Source organism: Myiozetetes cayanensis, unplaced genomic scaffold (genome assembly GCF_022539395.1).
Source record: "Myiozetetes cayanensis isolate MyiCay16 unplaced genomic scaffold, myiCay2020 scf40, whole genome shotgun sequence".
Lineage (NCBI taxonomy): Eukaryota > Metazoa > Chordata > Aves > Passeriformes > Tyrannidae > Myiozetetes > Myiozetetes cayanensis.
The window spans coordinates 885,515-909,573 of NW_026087632.1; the positions used below are offsets into that span (position 1 = coordinate 885,515).

General features: G+C 45.5%; 1 protein-coding gene and 1 long non-coding RNA gene across 4 annotated transcripts in view; one reads left to right on the forward strand and one right to left on the reverse strand.

The window, feature by feature from the left end:
* Window positions 1-24,059, forward strand: part of LOC126647738 (uncharacterized) — an 853,551-nt gene that overhangs the window by 722,037 nt on the left and 107,455 nt on the right. The gene's annotated exons all lie outside the window — the stretch shown is intronic.
* The window catches only part of WNK2 (WNK lysine deficient protein kinase 2), a 107,756-nt gene that overhangs the window by 36,232 nt on the left and 47,465 nt on the right, over window positions 1-24,059 (reverse strand). Inside the window, 7 exon segments of the mRNA XM_050330249.1 lie at window positions 2,003-2,575; window positions 3,589-3,801; window positions 7,859-8,005; window positions 9,920-10,116; window positions 13,548-13,836; window positions 16,302-16,521; window positions 17,014-17,102. Of these exon segments, the coding sequence (XP_050186206.1) occupies window positions 2,003-2,575; window positions 3,589-3,801; window positions 7,859-8,005; window positions 9,920-10,116; window positions 13,548-13,836; window positions 16,302-16,521; window positions 17,014-17,102 (1,728 nt within the window).

Here is a 24,059-nt window from a genome sequence, read left to right on the forward strand (position 1 = left end):
TTAAGGAATCTGCCATGTATGTAGAATCAGCAGCTGGGTTAAATGACACAATTAACTCCTTTTCACTGGATATGCACCAGTGTCCTACTTTAGTTTAGTGCAGTTTACCCACTGAAGTCACAACTTAACCCTCAACGTGCCAAGCCCAAAGGCCCCAGTCCTGCCAACACTCCCCTGTGGACAGAGGGATTTTCATTTATCTCAGTGGATTTCTCCAGTGCATTAAAATAACTTGTGTGCGTAAGCGCTCGGTGGGAACTGGACCGAGGCGACAGGATTCCAACTACCTTAGAGACTGGGTTGTTATTCTGCATAACAGTCCTTTTGAGTTGTATATTTAAATCCAGAACATTCTCCTTTTAGGTACATCATGTATTTTTCCAAGGGGACTGAACTTGTGGGAAGAGAAGGAAGGAAAGGAAGGAGCATATGGAAGAAAAAAGACTTTTAGTACTAGGTAGAACTGTGCCTAATTTGTACTTTTTTTATTTTTTTTAAGTATCATCACCTAGAGATTTGGGCTATTGGAAAATACATTAAAAAAAGTCAAGACTCAGATGGGAACTAGGGCACACTGTTTCCTTGCTGCATGCTCTCTGCAGGTTCTGGGTGTGAGTTGAAAAGTATTATCCCAGGTTTTATTGAGGGTAAAAATAAAGACAGGATGTGCTTCAGAGCACCTCACAGTTACACAGCTGCCCAAGGGGGGATTTTTAGACTGACAACTGTGGTGTAACACCACAGAAGGGTGGTGACATTCTATTTTAAAACCTACATAACTAGAATAATTCACAAAATATTTCAATGTCTAATTTACCTGGGCAAAACAAAACTCAGAGGTGCTAAACATCAACTGCAACAACAGTGCTGCATTATGTACAGAAATACCTCTCCATTAAAAGTACTTCACATCAGATTAATGTATTTTTAAATATTCCTCTGCACTTTGTAACAGTCATTTTTTTATTCTAAATTCTTCCATATGCAACTCTTCCATACATACTTGCTAAGTGACGACTGCCAAGATGGTTTAGGAACATCAGCTCTCCAGTTCTGGTGTTTGCCATGCTCCCTGTGCCTAATGGGCTTGATTCCAACCCCTCTAAAGCCACTGGGAACACTGGGTAAGATTCCCAGGCTCCATGCTGCTGAAATTTCTCACAGACAGTATTCCTGTACCAAATATACAGCCGAAGAGAGAAATTTAAAAATTATGTAGTGCTCTGGAGATGCCACGACATGGCAGGTTGGGATGGGATGTTATGAATTTTAATCAGTGTGTTATGGCGAAGGGATGTGGCAGAACACAGATTTTCCAAATGCCATCATTAACAGATTTGAGTCCCCTCTCCTGCTTGGGTCAGACTGTGTTTCACGTTGTCATATCACAGATGTGGCGAGAGAAGTATTTACAGACTCTGTCAACAAGTCCTGAGCCAGTTTCCTTGTAAATACTGCCACTATTTGAGCTCCATTTATTCTTCATTTCTCTTAAGGGGGAAAGGGTCTGCAGCTCGAATCCATCCCTGCCCTGCAGGCCTGACAGCGCTCCTCCACGCAGTTTTCCAGAGCTGTTACCAGATGGACACTTCCCTTTGCTGTTTTAAAGATGTTCTGCATCAAAACAACCCTTCTGCTCCTGCCAACCCTCCCATGTGTATCCTCTGCATCCAACACAGACTGGGCTGTGGGCACCAGCAAGGCTCGGCACGCCTTCGTGCCCCAGGAGAACCACAGTTCACACCTCCTCAAATTTGAGATGGAGAAGGAAGAGGAAATTCAGGAAGTGCTCTGTCCCCTCGCTGTCCAAAGCCTGTTGGGTTACGCCCGTGACATCCCCCTGTCCCCGGGTGAAGGCACCACCTGCTCCCCCCACGACCTCACAGCTCCAGCCACCATGTCCAGGACCGAGGTCAAGAAGAAGCCAACAAACCATCAAGAGCAAGGAACGAGCCTCCCCACTGAGCGTCCGTGAGGCAGAGAGCCCCGGGAACACCCGTGCCCGCAGCCCAGCACCGCTCGGCGATTACCTGGTGAGCAGCCCCGGTGCGGCCAGGGCCGGCTCGGCAGGGTGGATCACGCTCGGCTGCAGCGCCGGAGGAGCGGGAGGAGGCGGCTGCTGCGGCTGGGACACGGCCTGGGCGCTCTGGGCGTGGTGGGGAGAGGGCGCGTCGCTGGGCAGGATCTGCTGGAAGGCGGGCTGGAAGATGGGCTGCTGGGGCAGCGGGGGCACCCCGGGGTGCGGCGGCAGCGCCGGCACCCCCGGCGGGGCCACGGCGAGCAGCGGGATGGTGGCAGCCGACATGTTTGGCACTATGGTTTGGCAGGGCAGGACCAGGGAAGCCATGGTGGTGTGGGGCAGGTTGACGGCCTGCATGGGCAGGGCGGGGGAGTTGGGGGCCATGGGCAGGGTGGGGTTCATGGGCAGGCTGGGCAGGATGACGGCCGGAGCGAAGTACTGGGAAGGAGCGGGAATGGGGGGCACGTTCGCAGCGGGGATGTCAGAGAGGTTTGGAGGGAGGCTGTCAAGGCCTGCCAGAGGAGTAATTGCAGGAATGACGGGAAACTGAGGAATCTGAAAAAAATACAATATCGCATAAATTGCCGGTGCTTCCACTGATGGTACAAAACCGAGTCCCTAAAAACCACCTGTGCCGTGAGGATAATTATGTCTGCTTGTTAATCACTTCCATTCATTTCCTGAGGTTTACAAACAGTAATAAAAACTGATTTATGCTTAAATCATTAGCAATAGCAAAAAAAAAAAAGCATTTTGGGGAGGCATTTTTATACCTTAGAAGCTTAAAACTACTTCTAACACCAGCTTGAAGCCTTCAAGCAACATCCTAATTAAAAGCTGCTTTTATTTTAACAGAAGTTAAAAGGAATTGGACCAGACACAACACAAAACTCTTTCATGTAAAATTCAGTAAGACTATTTAAACCCTTTTTTTTAAATGAGCTGTGACCCACGCAGCGTGGAAGAGCCCAGAAAAAAAAAGAGTTTTTACAACTGAAACCTCCCAGTGATGGAACAAACCCTGGCATCATGGCACCAGCTTGCTCCTCCCCTTTGGCACAAGCTGCTTCACATCACGGTGGTTGTCACCAGCAAACACAGTGGCAGCACCAACCACCTCCCAGGCCAAGGGAAGGGTACATCTCTGCTCTGGGGACCAGAACCAGGGCAGAGAAAGAGACAGGGGTGGTAGATGCAGAGGAAAGTGGTGAAGTCAGGAGGTCAGAAAAATAGAAAAAAAAAAAAGGGCAACTTCTCATGCTGTTAAGCCTGGGATGGGGAAGAGAGTGTGCCAGAGGGGACGGTGCAAAAAACCCAAACCAAAATAACACTAAAAAGCAGTTATTGCCAGTTTGGAAGTTCCATTAACCGGATGCCACAGGGTTGGGCACAAGAGATTTCTGCTTCACCAAACAAATAATAAATAATAAAGGAATACAGAGGAATTACGAAAAAGGCAAATATTCTCACGGTCCAATTAAACCGGCACGCGGTCAGAATTAGCCACACGAAAACTGCAAATCACGTTAATTATTAACCAGGGAGCTTTCCCCAGGAGGATCCGTTACCTGGGAGGGGGCCACGGGCGGGAGCTGCGGCACGGTGGAGATCTGCAGGGGCTTCAGGGGGGCACTGCTGGCCGCCACCTGCGAGCCCTGCGGCGGGAACGGGGGCAGCAGGTGCGGCGCGGGCTGGAGAGGGCACACGGGCTGGCTGGCCAGGACCTGCTGCAGGGGGGCCGCCTGGGACATGGGCTGCTGCTGCTGCTGCTGCTGCTGCTGCTGTGAGAGAAAAGAGGGGGAAACGGCTTATTTGGCTTGTGGGCCACAGGAGAACCAGGCGGCAGAACACACTGCCTGTTTCTGTCCAGCCCCTGTCATAGTCCAACACTGCCGGCTGGGCTATGGGATCACAGAATCATTAAGGTTGGTAAAGACCTCTAAGATACCCCGAGTCCAACCACCAACCCAGCACTGCCAGGTCCACCACTAAACCCTGTCTCCACGTGCCACATCTACATGTTTTTTGAACACAGCCAGTGAGCCCACCACTGCCAGTGACCCCACCATTGACCTAGGTAGCCCACTCCAGTGCCTGACCACCTTTTCTGTCAAGAAAATTTCCCTGATATCCAACCTGAAGGTCCCCTGGTGCAACCTGAGGCAGTTTCCCCTTGTCCTGTCCCTTGCTCCCTGGGAGCAGAGCCCGATCCCATCTGGCTCCTCCCCGCTGTCAGGGAGCTGGAAAGAGCAAGAAGGTCCCCTCTGAGCCTCCTTTTCTCCAGGCTGAGCCTCCCCAGCTCCCTCAGCTGCTCCTCATCAAGCTTGTGCTCCAGACCCTTCCCCAGCTCTGTTGCCCTTCTCTGGACACATTCCAGCCCCTCAGGACATGAACCTTCCAGAAGAGATGGACACTCCTAATTCAAACACTGCACAGCAGCTCGTGTTTAAAACACATTTAAATACAAGATACATTACCTAAAAAGACAAGTTCTAACTATCTTGGAGAGGTTATTTGTAATGACTCAGACTCTTCAAATCCCAGAGATTGTTCCAGTTGGCACTGCAAAATCCCACCCACTAACTTCCAAGATGCAGCTAATACCCAGCTCATCCTGGTGTGCAGAAGCTGCTGCATAAAGGAGCAGGCACGGAAACTACAACACTTTTTATCTGAGACACAATAAACCACAATAATTACAGTAAAAGCTGGGTCCCAGTTATTTCTGAGGTGCTGTAGTGACAATGTGACAGCAAAAAAAAGCAGTTTTACTCTTCCAGGGAAAGTAGGCTTTAGGTAGCAGAACAGTGAGAAAATGCTGCATTAAAGCTGGAAATAATCAGAAACAAACTTCCACATTTTATGTGCTACTAGTATCTCCTCCTTCAGTTCCCCTAATTAGTTCTGGAAGGACTTTAAAAACCCTTCTGGTCCAGAAGGATGGCACTGAGACACAGGCTGGCTCATGGTGACCTATTTGGGACCACAGGGCTGATGGCTCCACCAGGCTCTGCAGCACACAGCACCTCACACCGTGCCTGTGGTCAGAAGGTAAAATTTAAAAGGGATAGTTAAGTGTTAGAATCCTTCATCTTTGCCACTTCCACCACAAATCTGTATGGGAATATGTTGCTCAGCATTTTTTAATGGCAGGACTCCTCAAACAGTTTGGTATTAATGTGATAAAACTGTAGCAGATGTACCACAGAGTCACAGAAAGGTTTCAGTTGGAAGGGACCTCAAAGACCATCTCATTGCACCCCCTGCCAGGGGCAGGGACACCTTCCAGTAGCCCAGGTTGCTCCAAGCCCCATGCAACCTGGCCTTGGACACTTCCAGGGATCCAGGGGCAGCCACAGCTTCTCTGGGTGACCTGTGCCAGGGTCTGCCCACCCTCACAGCCAAGAATTTCTTTCTCATATCTTAGCTGAACCTACCCTCCTTCAGCTTAAGGCCATTCCCCTTTGTCCTGTCTCTCCATCTCTTCTCCCAAGTCCCTCTCCAGCTCTCTTGGAGCCCCTTTAGACCCTGGAAAGGCCTCCCTGGAGCCTTCTCTTCTCCAGGTTGAACAACCCCAGCTCTCTCAGCCTGTCTTTGCATTGAGGAAGAAAGATGCCATCCACCTCTAAAGAGCTAAAATTCAGCCATGACTGGTAAGTTCCCAACACAGGACCAGGGAACAAAAGAGAATTTGGTGCTTGGTGTCACATATCCAGCTGGCCAAGGTGGAGGCACCTGGGGAGTACCTGAGGGATTGGGAGGGAGGCCCCACTCACCCCACGGAGGAACTCCTGCCAGACCCAGCCCGAGCTCCAGAGCAGAACAACCGCACACCCACTGGGTTGATGCAAATAAACCCACAGCTAGCTCAGCTCTCACACCCAGCCGGGTTAATCTGCAGCTCAGGTGGCTGCCCACGGGTCACCACGGACAGGGGGCACTGGCACAGGTGGCTCAGCCTCCTCCCACTCGAGGAGAGACCGCCTTAGTAGCAGGAAAACAGCGTTCAGGGAGCAGAGAGGCTTCCTAAAACCTCCGCTTCGAATTCAGCTTGTGCCTTACAAAGTGTTTGTGAATTGGACGAGGCACAGGGAGGGGAAAATATCCAGGTGGATTAAGTAACTTTGCCTCATTATAACTTTAAACAGTGTAAATGCACAGACACCCAAATTGGAAAAAACCCCAAACAATTAGGAGATGCAACATTGATCCCACGAGTCTGAGTCACCAGTGTATAATGGTACAACAACATTCTGTAGGCAGATGAATTTCTCACCCCAGTTTCCTCTTCTGCTGCCCTGCCCTACTCCCCACAGCATGGACCCACACACCTGGGGATTCTGGGAACACTGGACCTACTGCTGTCTCTGAGACACAGGGCTACTCTGGGAAGTTCTGCAGAAAAACTTGATCATTTTACCTATTTTTGTAATAATAATAATAAAAATGTTAAAAGTCAGTTCTTTATTAGGCTTCCTGGTAAGATTAGGAAGCAAAGACAGACCAGTAATTAAATTCTTTTGCTGTCAGGGATAGAACTATTCCAGGAGACAGCAATGCTGTGAGGAAAGGGCAGAAGAAAGAAATTAAGTTGGGCAAATATCCTATTCCAAAGCAGAATTTGTTCATGGGGGAAAATAAACAACAGATTTGGAACTGTCAGCATAAGGCTCCAGAGGCCAACAGCAAGACCTGTGCAAATGGTGAGGTCCTAAACCTGCCTGAGTGTAAAATTTTTGTCTGAGACAACCACAAGAATATCTCTACCCATTAGAAAGAAATCTGTTATGTGACAAAACCTTGCACAAGGGTATGTTTTTCAAGGAGACCAAATGACACATTTCCATTATTGGTGCTTTGAGAAGAACGGGGCATGTTAAAAAAAACCCTAAATGGCAACCAGTGAGATAAATGTTGATAACTCAAAAGGTTTGGAGATGTATGATTCATGCCAATCACAAAGTACAGACACTCCCCAGCACCAGTAACAGTTTCTACTGAAGGAAGCCAAGTTTTTTGTATAATCACCAAAATGAGCCATGAATTACCAGATCATACCAGGTTGTGGCTGCATCCCTCACAAGAGCATCTCCCTCCACTGCTGGGAAGAGCTGCTTTGGAAATACCTTTGGGGATTGCAGGGTTTGGGGTGGGATTTGATACCTCAAAATGCACAAGAGTTACTGTTTGGAGGCAACTCAGAGACAGACCCTGCTGCTGAAGGTGGAGCTCCTGGCTGGGTGCCTGCACTGAACTGTATTAACACTGTATATGCACAACTCATCAAGCAGCACCACTGAGGATTCAGAGACAAGTGGCACCAGGTTAAGGGGTCTCTTTCTGACCTTTTAGAAAGGAGGTTCTGAATCACAACACAAAATTACTAACAAACTATTTGATTTTCACAGATCAAGACAGTACATTGATATCAATGCAAGGCTTCAGGCTGATGCTGTGAGGCCACAATGGAAGACAAGACTTAAACTCAACCAAGACGTGTGTTCCATGACTGTCCTCAGGGCTGTTAGGCCAAACACCCATTGCCCCATCCCTAAACCTCTCAAGTTGCAGTTTAAGGGTTTTAATCAGCTCAGATTCGCTACAGGCATCACAGAATCACGGGAGTGGTTTGGGTTGCAAGGGACCTTAAGGTTTATCTTGTTCCACACAGACACCCTTCCACTGGACCAGGTTGCTCCAAGCCCCGTCCAACCTGGCCTTGGCCACTTCCAGGCACGGGGCAGCCGCTGCTCCTCTGGGACACCAGTGTGGGCTGGAGCAGAGCACGGGGAAGGGGTGGGATCAGACAAGGGCTTTTTGGCAGAGCCCAACTCTCACCTGCTGGCCGGCCAGCACCGGCGGCGGTGGCTGCGCCAGCGGCAGGGAGGCGACCGTGGTGGGCTGGACAACCGGGAACGGCATCGCCGGCTCCTGGTAGTGCTGGGGCACCACGGCGGGCGCCGGCGGCACCGCGGGGAGGACGGGCTGTGGAGAGAGAGAGAGAGAGAGCACGGCATCAGGGAGGGCACGGCATCAGGGAGGGCACCACCACCTCAAGGCTCTGCGACTGCTCAGCACGGATGCAACCACGCGCCATTCGTCTGCCGCTCGGGGCGTGGGTCAAAACAGAGGGGAGAAGAGTTCTCTGCAAGGAATGGAAACCTAAAAATGTGGAAAAAAGCTGGCAAATCCCAAATAAATGAGTGAAACTGCACTGCATTTCTTTCTGGAGGCAAGAGTGCAGAGCAGTAAAACCAGTGGAAGCACAGCCCACAGCGAGCAGGAACAGATCGGCAGCAACAACAACTCAGTGACGGTTTTATCTTCACCAATTTATCTTCAAATTTATCTTCACAAAGTTGTTTCTAATTTTCTAATCTCCATCGTCCAAAAAAGCAGGTAATTTACCGGAAATGGACGCCAGGAAAGTAAATGGAGAAATGAGAAACAAATTGAAACCATAGTTGAAGTTGAAAAAAAATTAAAATAGACATTCAGATCAGGTTTTAATGACATCAGGTCTCTACAACTTCAGCTCAAACAAAACAGATAAATTAAAAATAAACAGTATGTCAGACTGAGGCTCACAGGGCTAAAAAATCCCTCGTGCAGGTCCAGTGATATGCTTGTCAACTTGGTCAACAATATCCAGTTAAGTACAGCAATGCTTTTCTTTTTTTAAATTGGAAAACAGAAGGTTTTACATCAGACTTTGTTTCCTGTGTTTTTTGAGATTTTCTAGACTCAGAACTCTTTACCTAAAGTATGACAGGAAGAAAAAAAACATGGAAGACCTATCAGAAAATAAAAAGTTATAAGAAGTATTTTGCTCATGAATAAAGGTTGTTGTCTTTTCAAACCCTCAATCAACAAGTTTAGGTTAAAATTACTGGAACCCATCAATGGAAAGGATGACAGAATGCTCTAAGGGTGCTGCACAGCTTGACTTGATAATAAACCCTGCTCAAGGTGTGCCTTTGGAGTGTTCCATTTAGAGGGTTCATTTGGTGCTTCAGGTGAAGAAGAAATGAGGAAGGATTCATCCCATCTCCTCCAGGAGATGTGTGCCCATAGGAAAAGTGCTTTCCACAGTAGAGGGAGCTGGTTACAGATGCCAAGGATGAATTTTTTACCTTTGAGTGAACAGAGTTGATTCATTTCCAAAATACAGTTCAGAATTTCTTGGTAACGTTTTGGAAAAATATAAGGTAAAATCAGGGGAAATGAGGCACTTCCCAAGTGTGTAAGGTAAATCTGGAGAAAACCACTGCTCCTGGATTTAATTTTTTCTTCTCTTGATGCCTCAAGATTTTTTTGCTTATTAGCTTTTTGTAGATTTTAGAAGTAGTTGTGTAGTAAATGTAGGTTTTAATGTAGCTGTATAATTTGTCACCCTTCAGTACAGAGAAGAATTTCTTCCCAATATCCAATCTAACCCTGCCCTCTGGCAGTTTAAAGCCATTTTCCCTTGCCCTGTCATTCCAGGCCCTGTCCAAAGTCCCTCTCCCAGCTTGGAGCCCCTTTAGGCACTGGAAGGGACCCTGAGGTCTCTCCAGAGCCTTGAAGCATCTTCATGGCTTCCTCTGGAACCGCTCCAACAGGTCCATGTCCTTCTCGTGCTTTGTTGCAAAGCCACTAATGGATTTCAGCACCAACAGATTGATAAGGAACTTTTTTACCGAAAGCATGACAGCTGCCAGCGAAGCAGGATGGCAAATACAGCGACTCAGGGCACCATCAGCCATTCCACATCCACCAGGAATGTATTACAGAGACGGGTGAGGGACACACGAAGAGAGTCCCGCAATCCGCATCCCCCGGAAACGAGAACATAATTGGTAATGCTAAACACGAGCCAGGATACAAAATGACCTGGAGAAAGAAAAGCTTTAGACTTACTGCTGAGGGCTGCTGGTAGTGCCCGAGCTGGGGCAGGCTGTGGGGCACGGGCTGGCTCTCGCTCAGGGGGGGGCTGTACACCCGCTGGATGGCCGGGGGCACCGCCTCGGGCAGGGACGAGTAGATGACACTTTGCTGGCTGCTCTGGGAGTCAGAATAAACAGTGGAGCCCTGGCCGCTGTCAAACGTGCTGTCAGCTGAAAGAACAGTTAATTTTTATTAAAAGCCCAACAACTCCAAACGTTCAAGTTGACGACTTCGAAGCAAGGTCACCGTGGTTTATGCAATTAGTGTTTTTTTTTTTTTTTTACTACCCTGGTCCTTTTGTTATATAAATAAATTATACAACACAAATGTTATTTGCTGCAAAAGGCACACACTGCTTCTCTTAAGCCAAAAGGCATCCCCATGGATTTCTGTGCGCAGTGGTATTTTAGGCACATTAATATTTCCTTTAAAGGGCAGAAGGTTGACATTGAGAATTGCAGACGTTTATAGATTTTGTAGGACGAAAGGAGAGGAAACCCCAATTGTCATGTTCAGTGCAGACCATGGGGGCTTTTAGAGTGCCACCTCCCAGGGATGCACTGACTTTACCACCTTTTTTTATTAGCAATACTGAAAATCACAAAAAATTCTTCATGTTGTGTGATTTATTAGTCCAGCAAGGCATGCCCTGCTTGGGTGTAGAGCAGTACCTCAAGCTGAAGGTCAGACACAAAACCATGTGCAGGTTTCAGTGAGTTAGGAGCAAACTCTGTGGGAGTTTCTCATCAGGCATTTGCCCAGTGAACCTGTGGATTTGCACAGCTACGGGCACTGGGAGAGCACCAGGTCCTTTGTCCAGTGGAAATATTGATATTACTGATTTAAAAATATTTCTTCACGACTTTTAAAGCCTGTAAACTACACGTGCCCTCCTCTTCTTGGGCATAAGCTACTGCTTTCTTCACTTGAGAAAGGAAATGAGACAATCACACTGCAGCAGGATGTATCCAAAGGACAAACAGCTTCTGAGAGATTAAAAATTCAAAAATGAAAGAAAACTGCAATGCAGTTTAAAAAAATGGCTTAACTTACAGCTAAGCTTAAACACCATTTCTTTTTCCAACACTTTCCATCGCCTCTTTTTATCATGTTCTAAATAAGGTTTTACTTATTTGGCTTTAAATTAAAAATTATTTTTTAATAGCAGAGATGACATTTCTCTCCAGTACTTACAAACTATTCTCCCAATCATTTTTTGTTTTGTGGGGTTTTTTTCCCCAAATTAAACTCCCCTATTTATTCAGTTCATCTCTCAAGAGCCAACACAGCCCTTCTCTCACGATGGGATTTCTGTTGCATAAACACACTACCATTTTATTACAAACAATTATTCAGGACCTCAAATGGGAAAAAAAAAATTTTAACAGTCAAGTGCTAAGGTAAAAGCTGTGAGTCAGCCTCAGGATATTATAGAACAGCACACATTGTACACATTAGGTTATTAATTTCCATTTTTACATTTGACCTTAGATGACATGAACAGGTGGCACTCTAATTTATAGGGGTCTTATGCTAAGAAAATGTTCAAATACTCTGATAGCAAATTGTCCAATAATACCAAGTGTTGGTTAAAAGTTGAGGAGGAGTAGGAAATAAATTGGGGGGGTTATATTTAGTAGAAAATTCTGCCAACTCATGTCCAGCAGAATCATGGGAAGCACAAACTGCCTTGTTGCACCACTGGAAACAAAAAGAGTCATAATTGCAGTGTTCCTCAAAGGAATTAGCATGAAATAAGTATATGATCCAAAAAATTGAAATGAGCTCAATTTAGCTTCAGATAAAAAGCTTTGTGAATACAGCAATATTGTGAGTGTTATGCAAATGTGGCCAAATATCTTGTGAAGGGATTTTTCCTGTGGAGGCATGCATGGATATTTCAGAATTCAAAGCAGACCTCTGTGTAGCCCTTTATACAATACCTGAATTAAAGCAGCAGCTGTGCCTTTGCTAAAGATAATGCATCTTTAACTCAAATGTATTTAAATACAAGCCCAGAACAGTAAAACAGAAACACTGTGATAATTGTTTAGTAGCAAAATATGCACATCGGATTTTATCAGAAAAACTGGCTAGAAAAAAAAGAACTCTCATAAAATTTCAAATCTTCCAAGCTAAAAATCACAGAATCACAGAAGGGTTTGGGCTGGGAAGGACCTTAAAGCTCACCTTGTTCCACCTCCTGCCATGGGCAGGGACACCTTCCACCAGCCCAGGATACTCCAAGCCCTGTCCAACCTGGCCTTGGACACTGCCAGGGATGGGGTAAAAATACCTGGCAGTGTTTCCTTCAGGATGGTTAAAAGTACAAACAGGTTCAGATTTCAGTACCAGAGCTCGAGTCAGTACCAGAGGCTCATTTTAGTGCCCAGAATCAGGGTGGAGTTACTTTAGCAAAACAAAAGCACTCCCCCTTCCTTGTGCTGTGCTGTTTGCTGGGGGTAAGTCAGAAATCAAACGAAGAAACAACAAGCTCTGCAAGCCAAACCAGGGAGTTTCTTAGTCAGAGACACCAAAATCAGTGCTTGGAATTAAACCAGGAGGCATCCCTGAAATAGCCCTGGGATCAGCCCCAGCTGAATGTCCAGGGCTGGCAGATCAGCAACCCCCTACTCTGACCTGTCCCAGGGGAGCTCAAACAGCCCAGGGCTTCAGGGCAAAAAAGTGCATGAGGGAACAGAGTTAACCCCTGACCATGATCCAAGGATCCAACAGCAATTACAGTGTCAGCCCACAGCTCCGGTGCTCCCAAGGCCCCTGACCAAAACACAGCTGGGATTTCCCACAAAACAGGGAAATCTTAAATTACATCACGTAACATCCAGAGATGGATCTTTCTTCCTACCACAGACCTTTGCACAGCATCACAAAAAACTGCAAGACATCAGGAGTCACTTCAAAACACGAGAGCCTCCAGGTTTCAGTAAGGTCTGGTTTGCAATAAACATCTCCCCAAGGCCAACATCATTTGAAAGAGCCACCAGTTGCTCTGACCAGTTTGAATCATACAGATTCATAGAATGTCCCAAGTTGGAAGGGACCCTCAAGGATCAGCAATCAGTTTGGTGCCAATTCAACTTCTGCAGGCTCTGAAACTGTGTTTTGCACGACCTTGATCCCACCACCTGGCACAGAAAACACGTAGTTTTTTGTGTCAAGCAGCAGGTTTCCTTGCTTTTCCATTTACAAATACGTTATGGTTTTGGCAGTCATTGCTACTGAAGGAGTGTTACAAAGAGATATCTGTACTATATAGTTTAACAGAATATGCTGAGTTGGAAAGGACCCACAAGGATCACTGAGTCCAACTCCTGGCCCTGCACAGACCCATCCCCAAGAGCCACACCACATGCCTGAGAGGATCATCCAAACTCTCCTTGAGCCCTGGCAGGCCTGGTGCTGTGCCCTCTGCCCTGGGGAGCCTCTTTCAAACTTGTGATGCGTCTGTCCGGGACTCTTGCGTTTTCTGAGCTACTCTTCAAACCCACACACATCAGCTCCTCTCTCCCCCGAGCTGGGACCACTGGGGCTCTCTCCCTTGGAGATTCATCACCGCGTGCCCACAAACCACGAGACTTACAGGCGACGGAGGTGACGCTGGTGGGCAGGTTCTGCTGGAAGGGGTGCTGATCCGCCTCCGGCTCCTCCGGCTCCGACAGGATGTGGTGCCCCGTGTGAGACAGGTACGTGACCTGCACCTGCTGCGCCTGCGGCGCCTTCAGCTTCTCCAGGCACTCCGAGTCCCGCCGCTCCTCTGACTGCATCCTCGGCCAGATCCGCTCCCTCCTCCACAGGATCAGTGCTACTCTGTCCCGTATGGACTTGGCAACTATCTTGAGATCGTTTTCGTGGAAAAATCCCGAGTCAATCTACAGAGGAGGCACAGACTTAGCAAGGTCACGTGTGCGTGGACGGGCACATCGCACACACGCGCCACTTAAATCTCTTCCTAACGGAGAAAACATCAGTTTGAAACAACATGAGTTTACATAAATGTATTTCTTGCAAGAACAAGAACTCGAGAGCTTGATGGGGTCTTTTTTAAATAAAACTTCTACCCCGAAAGCATTAAAAAACCCAGTATGTAATTCCTAAGACCTGATTATGTATTGGCTTCAATTTATTCACCACTTAACATCCATTGAGGAGAGTAAGTTTAATGGCAGATGGGTTCCCTTCTTTTTTTCTTGTTAACACTAAAAGAATAGGCGAAACAGGAAAAAGAATCTTTGAACAATGCAACTGGAGTGAATCAAACTACCCCTAGATCTGAATTTATTGCCTTAACCTTTCCAGCACACACAGTTCCCCAGATTGCTCTGCCTGGCAGCACGGCAATCTATGAAGGACAAGATGTTAACAGCATTATGTCTCAAATTAACTTCTCTTAAATAGTGAAGTCAGTCAGTATTGACTGACTTTTATAAACAAAAAGCCCATCAGTGAGCCCGATGCAGACTGTTCCCATTTGATGGAAAAGGGGATGAGGCTTCTCAGAACTCAACTGCTCGACAGATGAAATGGAAATTCATCTTTGTGCTATTTGTTTGCATAATCTCCACCAGCACAGGGTATGAATTTTCATTTAATAATAACCTACCAGAGCTTTGTCTGCACTCCCTACATTCTTAACATACATATTCAACGGGTTTGGGAGCACTTGTATCCATGGGGGAGATCTAGAGGCTTTCCTGCTTTGCTCTTGCCCAAACATGAGGCAGTTTCACAGCTTAAATTTTCACTGTTTAAAATTACTGGGGGTAAAGTAGCCTAAAACAAAGGTCCATTTTAATGAAGATGTGCCACTTTACAGTCCCCACTGGCTGGAAGAGCTGACTTCAGGTTCCAAACCCACCAGAACACTTCAAGTTCCTTTTAGCCACATCCTTTGGACAGGGGGGATCGCCCAACTACCAAAACTGCATAAATAATGATAAATAATTGCCTGTGCTCAGGGGGTCTCCTGCATTCTTCTCTTCCACAGCACATAAAGCAACAAACTGATGAAAGCACATGGCTTTGGTGTTCCACAATTGATAAGGACTAGAAGAAGACATTTAGGATAAATGCCCCCCTTTTCTGCCCCTGCAACAGCCTCAAGTTTGAAAGCATTTGAGGGACAGTCACTTAGGTAATTGTTAATGTAGAACACAGGTTTTAAAATTATTTGGGAAAGGGTATAGTGTCACTGTAGTTTGGGCATGATCCTTTTAAATATACTTTTTATGAGAATCATTTCCTCTTCAAAACAAAACATCAGAACTACGGACCAAGCAACCTCCAGAACTTCAAAATGCCAGGTATTTCCAACAATATTTAAATGCAAAATATAACAGAAGGTAACTGTACCAGAGCAACTTTTAAACTAAACAGTTCTGCAACAACACATTGCTGGAAAAATATTGGACCTACTGCAAACTAATGACAAGAAGACAGAGAAGCCTGAATTCCTCCCACTAAATTTGGAGCAGAAGGTGATGATTCCCAGCAGAGCAGGGCAGCATTACCAAAAGGAGTGCCTCCTGAACAGAACAGGAGTGGTGATGACAACACCATTAAATGGGATCCCTTGGGATTTAGATTATAATAGGAACATTTCTGCAAGCACAGGAAAGTTCAGACCTTGGCTCAGGGCTTACTGACTCTGCGCCTCCGTGACATTAGAATGGTGCAGTAAAGGCACCATCAAAATATGAGTTCAAGAACAATGTAGTGAAACTGGAACACAGATTCTTTAACAAAACTCCACAAGCTTAGAAGACACAGAAAGCCACCAAGTTAAACTTATCTGTTAAAAAATCCAGAGCTTATTCCTAACTGGGTGAATCTACTTTCCTATCAGTGTTTAGAGGTAGAGTGGCTGACCACAGACCTTCCTCATCTACATTGCTCCCAAGGAACACCATAGGAAAGATGGGAAAAAGAGTTTTGGAGAATCCATTGCTGAATGTTTTGTGATTGAACTTCTCAGCTCTCTTAATTTGTTTCAAGCTGCTGCCTGGAACTAAACACATTCCAAACACATTCAAAGACATCCAACAGCCTAGAGAAACTGGCAAAAGAGTTTGCAAAACACAAAAGTGGACCAGACCTTTATGGTCCCTAAGCTATTTGAAATGTTACTTCTGACACTTGCTTTCAAACATGGCAAACAATATGTTTCAGTTATTAGTTCTCCCCCTTAACCCCTTTCCAAAATCAGTGCAAAGTGCCTAAACTGGACACCTGGAATGGTTCAAGTGGAGTTACTTTACCAGACTTGTTCCTGCTGTCTTTTGAGACTTATGCACTACTTTATATATACACATTTTTTGTCAGGAGAAGTTTATTTTACCATTTCTTGTGCAACATCATCAGGAGTTTCCTTCTCCAGATCAAAAGTAAACTCAATGGCTCCATTATCTTTGGGTTTTCCTTTCAGTTTCTTAGGATCTTCTACCCAGAGTCTTAAGGCAATAGAGGATTTCCTACCATGGTCTTCTTCTGCAAGTTCCACTCTTACCCCAGTATCTTCAGCAAAAAAGGCATGGCTTAATAAATCTTTAATTTCATATCTGCAAAGGATATAAAGAAGATTCAAATACTGCAAGTCAAGTAATTTCAGAAAGGTCTGTGACAAGAAACTGCTGTTAAAGGTGGAAACATTTACAGTATGTTTGGTGTTGACCCTTAATGAATTTGTGTTCTTTTTGAAAAGACTTGGGATTTCCCATGTTACTGAAAATGAAATGAAAGTGGAAAAAGGGCATTTCCATTCCTCAGAGCTTAAGCAACATTCATCCACCACAAGCACATACAGAAATGCAGATTACAGCTTTGTTCACCTTTCCTTGAGTATCTGAGCCTGAGGAGTATTAAAGAAGAGGTTCCCTCTAGGGAGTCAGTTGAGGTCCCTAAAAACTGTATTTAGGAAAGACAGGAAGCACTGAGCGCTCCTGCACAAGGGAGACCCAGAGGAAACCCACAAAGAACAAAACTCCACAGACAGGTTTTGAAATCCCTGCACACACATTGCTTAATAAAAACCTTGATCACTGGAAACAAACCTTTCTTCCTTATTTTTGCAGATGCACTCCCCAATTATCTCTTTAATTTCAGGATCAGTAACTTTCTCAAAGCTCGCTGGCTTTATACCCTAAAAGGATAGAGAAAAACAATTTAGTTTGAAAAAGAATTGCATTGCATCTCTTAATTAAGCATATTTTTCCTACATTTTACAGTTAATTCAACCCTTGGAGTAACTAATGCTTTAAAGTTGCTAGCCTTAATGCAAAACTGAGTTTAAGATTTAGGGCTAACATATTCCTAAGCACCACTGCACTTCAAAAGTAGTACACTAATTTGCACGAGCTCAGTCACACACAGGGTGAGTATCCCTTTGTCTTTACCATCTTTTGCAAATTTTACCGTTATATCCTGTGCACTCTGGAGTGAATATTCAAGAAACAGCCAGTCCTATGTTTCAAAAATAACCATTTTCTGGCATTATTCCTTTTATGTTTTTGCCTTAACTCTCAAAACACTAAACGAATAAAGAGAAATAATCATGTTGTTTCTTCAGCTAGCCAGTGCTGACAATGAAGCAAGATACCTTGGAATATTCCATACTCCTGTTTCCCACAAACCTTTTGCTTTTCTATGACCCAAACACTCTCCAACATCCCGGTTCCCATAAAAAAAATTAAAACCCAACCCTAATAACAAAACTGGAAAGCAGGAGGATATACCCAACAGCTCTGTGTTGCTCTCAAATTTCCCAGGATATTGCTAGAATCCCATTGGGAATGCGTGGTAGAGCAGGTGCAGCCTATAAATCAAGTTAAATCTCTGCCAAATGTTAACATTTTTCTAGGGATAGTTCTAGATTTGGAACAGCAATCCACCAGCGTGGCCTTTCAAGGAGAAAACCCAACTGCTCACGGTAAAAGAAAACCTGGAGAGGCAGGATCCGTGTCCCCACACAGAGCTCGGCTCTGTAGGTGCAACAGGGACACTTTACATTTCTTTAAGGTTAGGTGGGATTGTGTTAAGAAGATGGAGAGGATTTAAAAGGGACAAACAAACACACTCTTAGGACAGTCACAGGTCAGCTCTCCCCACTGTCTGGTATCTCAGGAGCAAGATCTTAACCCAGCATGACCCACCTCGGGGTATAGAGCCTGGATAAAATAACATATAATATAAAAACAATATATATCTTACCAACACAAGGAGAGACTGTAGGAGAAGGGGTATGTGAGCTCTCAGCTAAGTAACAGTTCATATATTGTGTCATCACTCTGTACAGACATCCAAAATATACCATAACAAAACACCAATGGGGAACACCTGGGCAGTCAGCACAGCTGTGGGGCTGTGTGTTCTCAGAGCCCAGAGTGATAATTTCTTCTGATTGCAGGCTGTGGACAGGGAGGGAGGTGTTCCCTTAGGAACAGCCGTGGTTTCCAGCCATGCCACCTCAGCACTCTTCTGTCAAAGGTTGTCAGAGCAACTGCCAGCCCCCCAGCTGGGACACTGGTCACTCCTCCCACCCACAGAAAGTTTCCTGTGGATGCCTTCCATGTTTATATTCAGCTAGGGATGACACATGGCAACACAAGAACTTCTCCTTTATTTGTGATGTCCATCTTTAAATCACAAGAGAATTGATTCCCTTTTAAAAACACATTAACATCTCCACCTACCAAACCAAGATGTGTATATATGGACAGAAATTTGACAGAATTAGTTTGAGAAGAGATTATGCAGTCAGACCCTATCACTTAAGGACCCAAGTATTTCCAATGAAGTCAATAAGCAGAACAAAAAGGAAACACAGTTTCCTTTATCTAAAAAACCCAGAATGTGATTAAGCACAGAACTGAATGGGAATTGGACATTTAACTCCATTCAAATCCTTTTAAACTTTCACCCTGAAATAACAGTAAATAATAGCTCATGCAGTGGCAGATAAGGAGCCCTACAGAGTTGACTTCTGGCTCATCCAATGCTGCCTTGAATTAAAGAAAAAAAAAAGAGTATTGCAAAGATTGTCTGCAAGTAATTAACTGAATTAAGTACTGAATAAAATTTATGGGTGAATTTCAGTGAGGGTTGGCAGCTCTGAGAATTTCTGAATATTCCAGCATCAGATTATACTTTTATGATTTTATGATCATTCTGTTGCCATCCAAACCTCGGATTCTACTTCAAACTTTATCTAATTAATTAATTTCAGGTCAACCACCACTCCCTTTTTGTCTTAAAACTCTAGAGTGAAATATGTAATTCATAACTTTTGAATAAAAAGTAACAAAAATACAGAATAGTCACAAAAGACTCAGCTCCCCAGTTTTGCCTCAGCAGAAAGTTGTGGAGAACCAAAAACCCCCATTTCTGGTGGGGAAAAAACCCCAAACTAATCTGTACACGTGGCTGGCTGGCTGTGACCCACTAAAAAGAATTATTTGCTTAAGCAAACCCAAACCTTACTTATGAGATGAGGGTTCAGATTTTGTGTATTAGAAAAATGTGTCAAAAGGCACAGGAGTACCCAACCTGCAAAAGCAAGGCTGACTCCAGTGTGCCAAGGGGAGCACTTAAGAGAGCTCTGATACCTGAGTTAGAAATGAAAAGAAAACAAAGCACCACCAAAAGTCAGTTCTAGCAGGACTCCTCTGTGTCCTAATTCACCCTAAAGCTACAGGAGCATAGTGTGTTCTCCAACAAGGAGGAGTTCAAAGAGGGTTTTGGTAATTCAAAACAGAAAGCAGGATAAATCACCATTTCCAGCTACCCAGAGGAATATATTGGTTGCATGTTTACACACTCAAGGGGACCTGCCAGCTGCTTTTTACAATTTTTATAAGCACTTCACGGGGTATCTGAATACAAAGTGAACAAATACCATGAGGCATACCACAGTTTCTCCCAGTTCAATTTTCTTTTGCAGAGTTCACAAGCAATCTCCAGGTACTCTGACGTGACTGGGATGGAGCAGGGAGGGACACGCTGGGCATCTAAAAATTAGGTTTACCTGAAAACAGCCCTTTTAGCAGATCCCTAATGGTTGATTCCCAATATTGACCTTACCAAAAGAAAAAAAAAAAGAAAAAAAAGGGCAACTCTTCCAACAATACTTTACTTTCACAATCTTTTGAAGGAACTGCAGCTCCTCCTCAAACATCCATTGTGTTCATGTGCCAGAACAGCTAAGCTATGAATAGATGACTAAAACAAACAAGGAGAGGGAAGCACTGAACAGAGCTGCTTTGCCCAAGTGTTTTCTCCCTGCCCATATGGTTTAGGATGCTTTTGTTCCTTACTCTTCATTAAACTCTCCAAGGCCATCTCACTGGGATGCTGCAAACCCTCCCCGCGGCGCGGTGCCTCCCGACAATGAAGGGGGCTTCTATTTGCCATCAAAGGACTCATCTCATTCATTTAAACAAAAGCCATCTGTCTTCCCCGAGCATTCCCAAGGAATAATGGCACCAAAACTCGAAGTAGATTAGCTAAGAAATTATCCATGACAGTTTTGAAAGCCACACAGCCTCTTGTAAACTAAAGTAAACTCAACACCACCACATGTGAAAAGCAGGGCTGGCTGGGGGGCACAAGGAGAATAATGTCAGACAAATTCTTTAAATGTTAAAATATACATACACATACATAATCCAAGAGTAAAATGAGAGAGCAAACAATTTCCCTTTTTAGAATTTCTCTGTCTCAAACAGGATAACTCATTCTGAATCCCTCATCACCACTTATTCCTGTCCCCTTCTTTCTGAAGCAATTAGATTTGCAAGCCATTGCCCCCCAGGCAGCTGAGTCTACAGCCAGGCACAGATAGGACACTGAAGTTGCAACCTCCATGCTGGGGGGAAAAAAAACGTGCTGCTTGTTTTCCAGAGGTCTAAAAACAGCCACGTGCCATTTTCCATCAGCAGAGCACACTTTGGGACAGCAGCATGTGATGCTTTGCAAGGTACACAGCCAATAGCAGCCAAGTCAACAGCAGGACTGACCCACGCCCATCAGGAATTTCTCCAGGGGCTTTCCTGTCCCCCAGAAGGTGCCTTTTCCCCCTAGAGACAGCCTGCTCTGGGCTAACACTCTGCCTTCTACCTGAAGGGAAATCTCTACTCTCATGTCATTCCTAAAAAAAGGGAAAAAAAGCCTCTACCAAAAAAGCTGAAGACATGTTTCCAACTGAAACTGCACCCTGAAGTCACTGAAGTGAAGGTAAAGCTCTCAGTTTTACCAGGATTTTGTTCCACAACGTCACTGCGTGCAATTATAAACTCATCTGTTTCACTCCAGAGCGGTGCTCCATCTCTCAATGTCTAAGAGGATTACCTGCAGACCTCAGAAGATCTCCAAACCCCACAAGAAGCCCATGCAGTGGCACTCACAGCATTATCTGCCTGTTGTCACCGTGCCACAGGCACAGCATTTATTCTGTCTGCGTGAGCAAATTGGAACCACAGTCTGTGAGTGCTGAGAAAACCTCCAGCACGGGGACAAAACCAAACCAATTTGAAACCTTTAAACACAAACCAGAGCACTTAGAACCGTGTGGGCCGGTTTGAAGCACAGGTTTGTGCTGCTCAAGCCAAGGAGGTGGCCGGGAACTCCCGGGAGATGCAGCTGCTCTGCTGTGCATTCTGCAGCAACATCCCTAAGAAAACACCGGGCTGGAGCCGCCTGGGAAGGTCACGGACGCTGATGTTTCATCACTGCTGTCTACATCAGAATCACTTGGCAGAATGATTAAACACAAAAAAAATCTGAGTAAGAAAAACCATCAAGTTATGCATGAAAAATGAGATTACGGCATCAGAACGAAGGGCACTGCAAATGTGCTGACCAGGAAATCGCTTCAAAGTGAACTGTGGTAAATGTGGCTTGGCCCCGCTGCTTGGGAAAGATGTATTTTCTATTTATGGTACATATCCATTTTTTTTTTTTTATGTTTATACTCCATCATTCAGGCTGAAAGGGCAGAGGGAGGTGACAAGTCAGAACAAGCGTCTGACAGAGAAAGAAGCCCCTCTACACATTTCCAAACATGACCACCACTACCCTGGACATTTACATGCACACAGCCCCACACAGGGGAACAGAGGAGAGCAAAACTTAAAGCAGCAATGCAGCCAAGAGAACATGGTCAGGCAGAAGAGGTCACTGAAATAAATTAGGTGCAATAATTTTACACTACAAACATGTGGATGTGACGTATCCTGAAATAAAACGTCTCAGAAAGGCATTGCTGGTATTTTCTACACCAATAAGGACCACCAACATGTGTGACTCGGACAGCAGGGACTTCAGGTGTTATCTTACACACCAGTAAGCAGGCAAGGGTTTGGTAGAGAGTGTTAGGACACAGGGTAGGAACTATTAAAAAGGGTATTATAGTGGCAAAACCCAAATCATGCCCAGCCAGTGCTGGGCAGTGGAAGGAACAGCCCAGTGGGACACAACAAAAGGTTGGAGGTAGTCTAAAGGTTCTGTTGGTTATTGCTCCTTGATGCAAACTCTAGCCAGCAATTCCAACCCCTTTAAATTCTATCTGCGCCTCTGGGGGCTGGCACTGCCATGCTGAGCCCAAGGCAGGAGAGGAGAGTTATTTTATTTTATACTTTTTTTAAAAAAAAGCATCAGGCAGACAGACACAGCAATCAAATTTTTACAATGCATTAACCCTCAATTTAAAACACTAAAAATAGTGTTTACATTTCTGGTGGGAGGGAAAAAAAAAAAACACACACAACAACAAACAACCAACCTTGCTTCATAAAAAAGTAAGGAAATGTCTTCCTGAGAAGCTGCAGCACTCAGGGGTCTCTGCATCTTCTCCATCCAAGAAGGTCAGAGTCACCTTCTGCTCCAGTGAGAGACCCAAACCTAATCTAATACTGGAAGAAAACAGTCTAATTCAGCCTCTTGGGTTTCATCTACACTCCTTTTCTAGACTACATTTCTGCCTATAAACCCCAGGGCTCACACGAGCTGCTGCACGACCAACCCTAACTCTTCATCCGAGTGATTTTAGAATTGCTGTCTGCATATGGGCACTGCCCCAGCTCAGGGCAGACCCCACTGCATGGGGATAGCTCAGGACCCCACACCCCAGACTTCTACACCTCCTCCTCCTCCTCCACGTCCCTCGGCCCCTGCGGCTCGGCGGGGCGACTCACGCGGGTTGAAGCAGGGTCCCTTGCTGTCACCAGCTCTCCTGCAGATGCAGCTCCTCTAGAGAAGCTGTTGAGCCCACCAGAAGGTTCCTCCTGGGACAGAGGATCTCCCCCAGGCCCCGAGGCTCCTCCTGCACCCTCACCCCAGAGGTCCACCCCCTGCTCCTCCTTCCTGGCTGGCAGTCTGTGCAGCTCATGGCATTCGACAGAGCTTTCTCCACTCCACAGGGAGCTGGTTAACCCTTTCCCTGGAGCAACAGTCATGCCAATTTTGCCATCTAAGGAATCCTGGTGCCTTTGCTCCCACTGCTACTGCCCCAAATTCAGATGAAAACCACAGTAAATGCACCCTCCATGCCAGAACCTGACATTTTTGGCTTCAGTGTTTCCTGTCAGACAGTTCTGCCTCAAAAACACCCGATACAGCAACCTTTCAACAGCTTCTCTGCCATCACTTGTTCTTCAGGATAAGTATCATCTCCCACCTCTCTAAAGTTGCCATTACAAGGCCAGTTTTTACAAAATGGCAATAATTTACCTTAAAGATCATCTCGTTCCAACCTCCCTGCCATAGGCAGAGACATCTTCCACTAGAGCAGGTTTCTCCAAGCCCTGTCCAACCTGGCCTCAAACAACAAAGGATTCAGGCCAGAAACTGCCTTTGAGCCATCAAACCCCCTCCATGTCTCTGAGAAGCTGGAGCCCATGGTGTGGTGCAGAGCGTGGTCAGCAGCCAGCAATCCATGGCTGTAAACATTCACCTCCCTGCAAAGCCACAGGGAGCTGCTCCAGCCACAGGGATGAAGCTAAGCACTTTCTGAGGCCTTCTGTGGTTTCCAAAATTATTTCTGAGTAGCTCTGTGTTGAAAGCAACACTCTAAGAAGAGCTAAACTACCAGGCATCAGTTAACTGG